Source organism: Salmo trutta, chromosome 23 (genome assembly GCF_901001165.1).
Source record: "Salmo trutta chromosome 23, fSalTru1.1, whole genome shotgun sequence".
Taxonomy (NCBI): Eukaryota; Metazoa; Chordata; class Actinopteri; order Salmoniformes; family Salmonidae; genus Salmo; species Salmo trutta.
In genome coordinates this window covers 22012496-22023555 of record NC_042979.1, presented here as the reverse complement: position 1 = coordinate 22023555, position 11060 = coordinate 22012496, and the positions used below count along the sequence as shown (strand labels likewise).

Here is an 11060-nt window from a genome sequence, read left to right as displayed (position 1 = left end):
AGTTCCTGGGTCCCTGGCAATCACCATGACAACAGCTCCTGTACAAATGCATCAGTTGGAGGGATTCCATTGGACACACACCACACAAAATATACTTATTTTATGAAACATTTATTCCAGATACTTTGATCTCAGTCACACTTTAGTAGATATTTCTTCCCTTGTATTCCAATATATCCACTTGTGTATCTCAAACCTAATTGAAATGGTTGGTATGATGAGAAGCTGGGCTCTCCTGACCTGGAAGAGCTTACTGGTTTGTAGAGAGCTTTTCCCATCCCCGGGCGCCGAAGGCGTGGATGTCGATTAAGGCAGCCCCCACCCGCTCCTCTCTGATTCAGAGGGGTTGGGTTAAATGCGGAAGACACATTTCAGTTGAATACATTCAGTTGGACAACTGACTCGGTATCCCCCCTTTCCCTAAGGAGGACAACATGACTGTATAGTATCTCATTTACTGTTTGTCACTTTTTGTACCCTTTAAGTGAGCCAAATACACATGATGTGAAGCACTAGTATATATAGTCTAATATAAACTGGGTGGTTTGAACCCTGAATGCTGATTGGCTGACAGCTGTGGTATATCAGACCGTATACCAGGGGTATGACAAAACATTTATTTGTACTGCTCTAATTACATTGGGTACCAGTTTATAATAGCAACAAGACACCTCGGGGGTTGGTGGTATATGGCCAATATACCATGTCTAAGGGCTGTGTCCAGGCACTCCGCGTTGCGTCATGCTTAAGAACAGCCCTTAGCCGTGGTATATTGGCCATATACCACACCTCCTCTGGCCTTGTTGCTTAATTACCCATCATCTTAGGAGTAGAACAGAAGAGCAGCATGTAAATGTTGTTTTGTTTCCCTTAATGGGAATGTATTGAGAGCACTAGAAAAGTGACACATGTCCTACAAGCCAAGGAGACCTAGTAGAGGAGAGGGTAGGAGAGAAGTTTGCACGTAGAAGAGACTTGAAGATGAGAAGGATTGGTATTTATTGAATGTGTTTGAGCCCTGGTCCCTGGTGGCAGAGGGACCACTGGAACGGGACAGGGTTCAGAGAAGAGTAATGTTGGATTGGCTAGTGGGAAAAATGACTCCTCCTTGGTCGATAGACTTCTAATGTAATGTAATGTGCTGTAATGATTCATGCGAGACTGGCTTCATAGACACCTTCCTACAGAGGTGTCTCAGAGCCTTTGTGTCAAAAATGAGTAATGCCATGTTAGTACAGGATGAACAGAATGTGCTTTGTGAGACCTGGTTCGCTGAGAGGTTAAAACCAAGCATAGGTACTGCTGCTCTTTCAATGCTGTGCTCATAATGGTCCCACCAAACCAGAATCTAAACCAGTGGCCTCATAAACCACGTAGTCAACTGGGCCCGTTCAATCTTGAATCCTCTTACATTTCTAATTGAGAAGATGTTTTTTAGTGGCAGTAATTGCTATTTAACGCAGCTATGTGATGATTTTGCAATGCAACTCTTATTAGGTACTGTTGTGATGTCTGCATATAAATACTCTCTGCTGTGACTGACTGCCTAGCTGTCTCTCCTGTTTGATTTGATGTCTTTGGCTTCACATTGTATGTTAGTCAATGCCACCCAATCCTTTCCTCTTTCTATTGAAGTATTCCCACTTAACAGTAAAATAAACATGACCATAAGGTGCCAATAAGGTCTTATAATCAGTCCCCTTTTCATTTATCTTGTAGTGTTTCACCTTGGGTTCACTTTGGCTTCGCTCTTCTATTCCTTTGTATTACAGGGTCAATCCAGATGGTGGTCATCAGTAGTAGAGGGTTTTGAAGATTTGATATATTGCCTCTTGTTGCACAACGTTTAGTTGATTTAGAAAGCGGTCACCTCTATTCAGGGGATGTTATAGGATGTCGACTGAAAAACTGTTTGGTGCAGGTGTCTTCAAGTCATGTTTTACATGGCACAGTTGGGAGCTTAGACCTTTCATATTACTCCTAAATGAATATTCCAACCTCTTTTCCAGCACGGCAAACATTTAGAAAATGAAGTAAAATAGAAAGAATACTTACTTTGGTTAAACAAATGTTTATATGGACAGCACACTGAGAAAAGATGACACATTCCTATTAATATTTGATTGAGTTGTCAGAAAACATGAATTCAATTCTAAATCAACCAAACCTTGTTGTTGATTTGTGGTTGGAACCTGGGTTACATTTAGAAATCGGAAACGTCTATCAAAGAGCCATGTCGATGCAATGTTTACATTATGGGAACAATGTAGTCTCAACCCATGTTTGCCAGTGCGGGGTGTCTATGGAAAATCTAGGATCTTAGAACTGCTGGTACACAAATGTCTGGATGAGAATGTATGTCAGTGAGGAAGAGAACAGGTATTCCATGAGATGTAATAGGGCTCGTGTTTCTCCTGCATGGTGGAGAGAATGAGGCCTGGTGTGTAAGGTGTCTAGAGAGAGACTGACTGATGCATCCACATCTGATACACTTTGATCCCCTTCTATTGTATATCTCCTTGTGTCTGTTGTTGCTTGTTAATAGCACCATTAAATAATCACACACATATACACGACCACTGACAGATGATGACTGTTTTTGTTTCCAATTTATTCTCATCAAATATAAAAGTCACTAGTGCCAACATGATGGACAGGTTGAGATGAATAACCTTTGATTGTGTGTTATTGTAACAGGAGGGATGGACAGACACACAGTGTAACTAACCAGAAGATCTACCATGCTTAATGATCTGTCTAGCAATAAGAATATCTATATAGTCAACTCTCAGATAGAGATCTTTGTATCTTCTCTGTTGAGAGATAATACATGTGGCTTCTCTGACAGATCAATGACACCCATTGTAGTTGAGTAGTGGGATCTTGCCTCACAGATAACCATCACATTAGGAAATGCCCTACTACGTTCTCACTGTATGACATAGTTCATCCGATATTCATTTTGTACCCTTGGATTTTATTAGGTCAGATCCAGTGGAGGAGATTTTAATAAGGAATGTAATTCTGTTTGTCCTGGGCATACAATTCTCAGGAAAAACTTGATTGGAATTGGTGTAATGTCTTTCCAACGTTTTAGAAATGGTGAGACAGCGGGGTTTATTCATTAGAGACATTAGTTTAAAATGTATTATATCTGTAATAACTATAAGCAAATTAACAATGCACTTATGACATTCACATTTTTTATTACACTTCATTTCACCAGCTTGAAACACAACAACAACAACCATGAACATTCCTAATTAATTACGATTATCTTAGAGTCCACTGATTCCACTTGAAGCATGAATTCCTACTAATTAAAAGGGCACCCAAAGCAGCAACAACTAAGCATGTTGAGTCAGAGACTCCAAGGGCAGTTTTCCTCTGCTGTTCATCTCTCTCTCAGAGACTAACTAAACAGAATGGCAATGGCATCCCAGGGGCATCATGTCGTCTGCATGACTGACTGCTGCACGGTAGGGGTCGTGACTTTTACACAGCGCACTGTCTGGGATAGGAGAAGCATGGAAACAATGTCTGGCATTATGTGTTCTTCAATTATGTGATTTCAGGTTGTCACTTTTCTCTGAGATACTTGCAAGAGAAGGGGATTTAACTCAACTAAATGGCATCTCTTTTAAACCTATCAGTTTCATTGCTGTCATTTTCATCACAATTGGCAATCTAATGAGGCATTTCCTGAAACTGATAACTGAAATTTCATTAAACAAAATCAGAGTGGAATAATTAAAATGTATATGACATTTGAATGTGGGGACATTTAAATGAACTTTGGTTAGATGTTTTGTCTGCTGATAAAAACAGAACCCGGTCTTGTGGCCGCAGGTGGAGTTCAGAGCCCCGGGCTGAAAGTGACACGTGTCTGGGAGTCTTCCCTTATATGAACAAAAGATGTCCTGTATGAACATAGAACTAATGTAGACACAACCTTGGATTCAGTCACGATGAACAAACCTGGGTTGTCTTTCGACAGATGCTGTGGCGAGTTGTAACCATTTACCACGATAAACACACAAAGTTATAACCATATTCACCCAAACAAATCAGACAGAAACAAATCAGACAGAAACAAATCAGACATACAAATTAGTAAAGGAATCAGGTGAATCCTTCTGGACTGGATCCAGTTGAGTTGATTGACTGTCATTGTATGAAAAGTTTATTCAAATACTTTAAAGATAACCACCAATATGTGGCATCATAGTGAAGTGTCATTTAATTCTAATTTATAATTGAAAAAAGCGTCATACATTGGTGTAGATGTCTTTATTCCTCTAAGTTACGGTTCTTCCATAATCGTATGAAAATGAAGAAAGAACAATCTGTGCTCTGTAATTTGAGAGGTCATCTGAAAGGTCAAATGAACTCTTTATGAGATCAGTTTCTGACATTAAGAGTCGGCTATTAGGAGCTATTCTATACATCTGTACAGATAACAGGCCAAACAGCACATGCAGGCTATGCATCAAGGAGCCTTTTTCGCCAATGAAGCCACACACAAAATCCTCACTGCCAATGTACTGTGTACACCACTGACAGTCATCACGGCTCACGGATCACAAAATAATGCATGTCATGCCCATGTAACAGATTACCCTTTGTTACACTGAATTTCAGAAGTGATCTTCTGGATTGTTACATCAGTTGTTTACCACCAAATTTCCGTCAGGCTCCAATGGCGTATTGCATCATTGCCAATCAGTGTGAATGGCAATGGCTTCTCACGACATATTCTCCAAACCAACCAATGGAACCATTATACCCACACCTCTCTTTAAATGTATTATTATTGCCATATTTATTATACTATAATTGTTTCATAAATGACAAAACTGTACTGTTACATAGTGTTTTAGCCATGCAAATGGCTTAGTGATGTGTGTACAGTGAGTTAACGGCTAAGCGTGCTATGGATGCCAGGGGAAACATTTCCCAGGTTTCCACACCCTTATCTTCATGTGGTGATTGGATCGTCAGGATCCCCGTAGTGTTGGGTCATCGGTGAGGGGGTGTTCTCTACACCTTATTTTGAGGTGAGGGCTCAGTCCATACTCACACACTCACAGATGAACACAGATGAAGAACTAAGGAGGATGAGCAACAGTGCAGACACCACAGTGGAGACACCATACAGTGGAGACACCACAGTGGAGACACCGTTCACTGCAACACAGAGCTGAACCAGCTGAAGACATACTGTTCCTGCAAACCAAAAGCCCTGTAACCTACCGGTAAGTCTGTTTCTTTATTTTGCATAGACTGGGAGGTTCTCTCCATTCAAATGTTTTATTACCAAAAGCCATGTAACATACCAGTAAGTCTGTCTCTTTGTTTTGTATATACTGGGAGTTTCTGTCCATTCAAATGTTTTATTACCAAAAGCCATGTAACATACCAGTAAGTCTGTCTCTTTGTTTTGTATATACTGGGAGTTTCTGTCCATTCAAATATTTTCATTAACCATCAAAAGGCTTCTTATCAGTCGAGCTCCAGCTCAGGTGTCCAGAATGAAGACTATTTTTAGAAATAGGATATCTTGTCCAACAAAAGAAACAAATATTTAAATTATATTGTCAAGCATAGTATATGAGTCTGGGCTTTAGCTACCGTATATAGGAATATCTCCTAGGAAACAGAGTACATACTGCATGGACTCATGGCAAGACTCAGTCTTTATTACGTGCCTAGAAACTAAAACGGGATGTACTCACAGTTTATGTTTAAACAGTGGTACATATTACAAACATGTGGCAAGGGGAATTATTCAATATCAGACAACTACATTCTGGAATTAGGTAACATGATTTCTTTTTTAAGACAGATATTAAGTCATGTTGATGTTCTTCAGTGGGTAAAGAGAAAAATGAAGATGCTACAGGAAAGGTTGTTTTATTACAAAGCATGATCAACGATATGTCAAAGTGTCCAACTAGCTGTTAAAGAAGTTGTGCTAAATCTGACAAGCTTGTATTATTTGTTTGTCCAGATATAGAGTTCTTGTCCGGTGTCCCCTGAGTCTCCCACTAGTCCAGTCATCATGGAGGTGTTCTTCAACTCGTCTTTGCTCTTCATCTCACACAGACCATTAAACTCCAGCATAAGGGACAAGACTGTATATGAGCAGTGTGACGGCATGCCAGCCGTGATTCTCTTCTACCTGGTGCTGCAGTTCATCAACATGTTCTTGGGGATCCCAGCCAACGTCATTGTGCTGTGGCTCCTGCACAAGAACAAGAGTGACTCCACCACCTCGGACATCTTCATCCTTCACCTGGCCATCCTGGACACCTTCTTCTGCCTCATCCCCCCTCTGGAGCTGGCCAACATCGTCTACCTGACCACCAGCAGCACCTGGTACGTGCTGCGCTTCTTCTACGGCGTCAAGGACTCCTCTCCGCTCTTCCTGTCCTGCATCTGCCTGGACCGCTACATGGCCGTGCTCCACCCAATCACCTTCACAGAGCTCAAGGACCGCAGCCACCGGCCCGTGCTTGCCGCCGTCATGTGGATTGTCACGCTGGCCTACTCCACCGCCAAGTGCGTGGGCAACATCGTGAACTTTGACAAGGTCTTCACAGTCATGATCCTGGCAGCATTCACCTTCATGGTATTCTGTAATGTCGCCATCCTATGGGCTCTGAGGCAGTCTGGGCCGGGCCGTGACGAGATGCACCCTGTCAAGAAGAGAGCCTTTAAAATGGTCCTCATCATATTGGCAATCATTGTTTTTAACTACTTCCCTCCCGTGGCTCTGTTCCCCTTCCAGCAATACTTCTCCCCAGATGTATTCCAGTGCTACATCCACTACATTGCCTTTGGCTTCATGGACATTAGCAGCAGTATCCAACCTGTGCTTTACCTGTCAAAAGAGAAAATACTACCACAGAAACCTGGCTGCTGCTGTACCAGAAATACAGCCAACTCAGGATGATCCCTCAACACACATACTGTACTGGTAGAAGTCTGGTTATTATGGTGGGAAGTAGTTTTGGTCCAAAACTGACAATGTAAGGTATTGATGAGGACACAAGATGTAGGTAGACTACCAGTAGACAACTATTCTCAGATTTAAGGTGAAACAAAATTAGCATATGGGCAAAATGTTTTTTTTTACTTCCTTTATATCTTTGTTTTTACTTACTTCATACTGCATATATGGGGATGGAAATGCCTTCGAGAAAGTAAGCCTGTCTAGAAAGTAAATGCAATAAAATGTTGAGCATACTCAGTTCTTTTGACATGTGGGCTAATGTGTTTGTATGCCGATGTTATTTCATATGTTATTTCTGTTGTATTAAAGGTGTGTAATGAATTAGTAACAAAAATATTAACACATACTGCATTATGTCTTAGAGGATTATGCATTTGGTTGTCTGTATACCAACTGATTTGAATGCTGGTGTCAGAATGATAAAAGGTAAAAAAATAAAATTGTAGAAATAAATACAACACTGTAGAAACTGAGGAATAGAGGTATTTGGTTTTGATAAATTATTTTAATTTGGAATAACAGCAGAATATATTCCATATTAAGGATAGATTCTCAGTAACAAGTCAATTTTTTATGTATCATTTACCACAATACATCGGCCTATTAATTACACTTTGAATAATAAATCATTTCGAAAGTTTGGCATCATTCTTATCTAAATAATCCAATATTCTACCGTAACATTCATGTCTTAAAAGTATGGTTTCTAAAACCATTAACTGTGAAAATTAGTGACATGTTCATAGATTAAATAAAATGTTTGTCTCTAGGTAAAAGCCATTGCAACCAATCATTATTTACACCTTGCACAGCCTAAAATGCATGACACTCTTTTAAAGAAAATCAACATTTTGTTGATCGAGAATGTGCCTTAAAAGCTATGTACAGTGTTAGAAAATAACATTATCGCTTTATACATAGACAGTCTAACACGAATGACAATCATTATCATACTTCATTACTGGCAAGAATGGCTCTTAGGCTACATACACTCAAAGCAGATTCCTGTCCTACTACTCGGGGAAATCTAAGCTTGAGTTCTTGTGAAATTCAGCATAGTGTTTCTACAACGTACTGATACATTAACATTAAATCGCCATAAAGAGTACACTGTAACACATACAGTAATATGACATAACAGTCTTAGTCCTCAGTCTTTATTTCCAGGTTATGGGGAACATCAGTCCCACTGGTACTGCTCTGATTCTCCTCAGTCCTCAGCTCCTCAGCTCCATGAGTCTTCTGGTGCTTTTTGAGGGATGACTGGTCAGTGTAGGTCTTCCCACACTGGTCACAGGGGTAGACCTTCTCCTTGGTGTGGACCTGTTCGTGTCTCTTCAGATGGCCAGACCTACTGAAGCTCTTCCCACAGTAAGAGCAGCTGAAGAGTTTCTCCCCTGTATGAGTCCTCAGGTGCAGCTTGAGGCTGCTCGCCACACTGAACCTCTTACCGCACTCTGAGCATGTGTACGGTTTCTCTCCTGTGTGCATCCGCTTGTGTATGGTGAGGTGGCCTGCCTGGCTGAAGGTCTTCTCACACAGGTCACAATGGTACGGCCTCTCCCCTGTATGAATCCTGTAATGTGTTTTCAGGTCCCCCATACCATTGAACCTCTTGCCACACTGTACACAGCAGTAAGGCTTCTCACCAGTGTGGATTCTTTGGTGTATCCTCAGGTTACCTGCGTTGCTGAAGGTTTTGGCGCACACAGTGCAACTGTATGGCCTCTCTCCTGTGTGAGTTCGTAAATGGACTTTAAGCTGGTTGTGTTCACTGAAGCGTTTCCCACAGTGTGGGCAGCAGTACGGTCTCTCTCCCGTATGAACACGCTTGTGTATCCTGAGCTGGCCCGGGTGACCGTAGTTCTTACCACAGAGGTCGCAGCTGAACGGTCTCTCTCCCGTGTGAGTGCGTTTGTGGGACTTGAGCAGGTCTGCTCGGCCAAAGCGTTTGCCGCAGTAGTTGCAGCAGTGGGCCTTCTCGCCACTATGAGTCCTCAGGTGGATGTTGAGGGAGTTCACTCGACTAAATGTCTTCTCACACTGGGTGCAGTTGTAGAAGCCTTGTGCGTTTTTAGAGGGCTCTGCAGAGTTCAAAGTGGGTAAAATGTCCTCCCCACTCGTCCCAGCAGGGTCAGATCCCATGTCAGGGTAGTATGTCAGAAAGGGGTCTTCTTCTGGTTCAGCCTCTCCAGTTACATTATGACACAGCCTTCCCTCTGACTCAACAAAATGGCCGCACTCGTCTCCCATCTCCATGGCCATGTGACTGTCAGACACTATGGTGACTTTGACGTCACTGTCGCTGTCTCTAGAGTCCACATCTGTGTCCAGTGGTGACTGAAGGTGTTCATCATACTCTTCAGGAATGATGTAATTCACCTCAGCACTCTCTGTCTTAATTTGCTTAGAAGCCAGGTTGAGAGGAGACGGGGGCTTTGAGAGGTCTATGGCGTAGTCATCCTCCATATCAGGTTCTGTCTTTATGTTTTTGAACATTAGGGCAGAAACGTTTTGGAGGCATTCTGGTTCCTGCTGAGCTGCTGCATCTGTAAAAGAAACAGATCCTCTGCTCTGAGGCATTTTGTCCTTCTGCTGTCTCCTGGAGCTCCTTCGCTCATCACCCTGTGTTTTGATTGGCTTCTGGGATTGGCCGAAAGCTGAATGGCTGGAACAGGTCTTCCTTGACAAGTCAGGGAGGTGAACAGCATCCTGGTCACTTCCAGGGTCTGTGCAAAACAAAACATGTTTAAGTAAAAAAAAAAAAAAGTAAACTGTTATCCATGGTTTCAGTGGGTACCTGGAAAAGGACATGTAAACATACAACAGAGTGAGGGTCAGCTTGGCTCAGTGCCCATATTGAGGGCGGCTTGTACCTCAAGTTTGGACAACAAAGGACAGCTAGGCCTACCTCGCCATTATGCAACCAGGTGTGCATCGATAGATGCACACATTTTTAAAACAACTGTGCATTATGTACGTACCCTTAACTATCGAATCCTTGTTGTCTTGATCGTGCAACCTTTGTCTAAGATCTTCATTCTCAGTTTCAATTCTTTGTATTTTACCCTTGTACTCAGACAATGTCTGGTCCACTGACTCCAATATGTCACTCACTGTGGCTTTAAAAATCGCATTCAGAGACGACTCCAAGAATACTTTTAAATCTTTTGACTTGGCCATAGTTTACTAATAAATAGGATACAAATAAACGATAAACATATTTTAAAACCTTTTAAACTACCTTACAAGATGGGTGTGTATGATGTTGCTGCCGTGTACGGAACAAAGCAAATCAGTAATCGTCGCGTGAAAGTGACGTACCATTCCTTCGTGTTGTTGTTATCTTTCCGTAGTGCCTTTTTACCGCCTCCGCAGTTTAGGAGTACGCATTGCATGTGTGTTGGCCGTCTATTCAAGCGTAGTAGCATTAACATTAAACGTACCTTTACCTCGCAGGTAAAGGTACGTTTAATGTTCATTAATATGACATACATTTAGTGCATTCTGTCGAGGGGAGCTTGTAGGGGGTTGTTTGGTGATTTGGGGGGTTGTTTGGTGAGGTTGTTTGGTGATTTGACACGTGTTTGTTTGGTGATTTGTTTGGTGATTTGACACGTGTTTACTGTTCAAGTAGCTAGTGTTCAAGAAGCATAGATCCAAGTTATACTACTTGTCACAACAACTAGCACTACATGTAGTGTCCTACTGTATGTAGTGCTACAAAACAACATCATTTATGAAGTCAACACATGTAAAGTGCTTGTTTACCTTTATTGTTATTTTGAGGTTTACATGGAACAATCCTTATGAAAAAACAGAGGGAATGTTGTCTTGGAACAGCTTCTTCTTCCTCTGTAAGACCTGGGGAACAGGGTCCACTGGGACTCATGGCTTACATAATATTTGCTTAGAAGAATGCCTGCTGTGTTCTGAGGCTCTACCAGTTCACTCCCTTGTGTCAGTCTGAGTTTCAGGAATGAAGTTCAGACACTCCCCAAAGCTGTGTGGGTGCCTTTAGGCTGTGGGCAGAGGCCCAATGCTC

The 11060-nt window shown here is 41.9% G+C and overlaps 1 protein-coding gene across 3 annotated transcripts; it reads right to left on the bottom strand.

The window, feature by feature from the left end:
* Positions 1-7500: 7500 nt before the first annotated feature.
* LOC115159577 (zinc finger protein 664) lies at positions 7501-11046 on the bottom strand. 3 transcript variants are annotated; one of them, XM_029709446.1, is made up of 2 exons: positions 10787-11046; positions 7501-9744 (listed from the first exon to the last, which is right to left on the bottom strand). In XM_029709446.1, exons 1-2 carry the CDS (start codon positions 10905-10907, stop codon positions 8159-8161), a joined length of 1707 nt encoding a protein of 568 aa, XP_029565306.1. In that variant the 5' UTR covers positions 10908-11046; the 3' UTR covers positions 7501-8158. The 3 variants fall into 3 exon arrangements, with proteins under 3 accessions (XP_029565306.1, XP_029565305.1, XP_029565307.1); XM_029709445.1 differs by lacking the exon at positions 10787-11046 and adding an exon at positions 10000-10323; XM_029709447.1 differs by lacking the exon at positions 10787-11046 and adding an exon at positions 10260-10307.
* Between the last annotated feature and the right edge of the window lie 14 nt (positions 11047-11060).

What these genes read in the sequence shown, in the direction of transcription:
- LOC115159577 (XM_029709445.1), bottom strand. Translation starts at nt 10,198, where the DNA reads ATGGCCAAGTCAAAAGATTTAAAAGTATTCTTGGAGTCGTCTCTGAAT. An exon ending in CAAGGATTCGATAGTTAAGG is followed by an intron (nt 9,745 to 9,999) that starts GTACGTACATAA and finishes TGTTTTGCACAG; the next exon opens with ACCCTGGAAGTGACCAGGAT.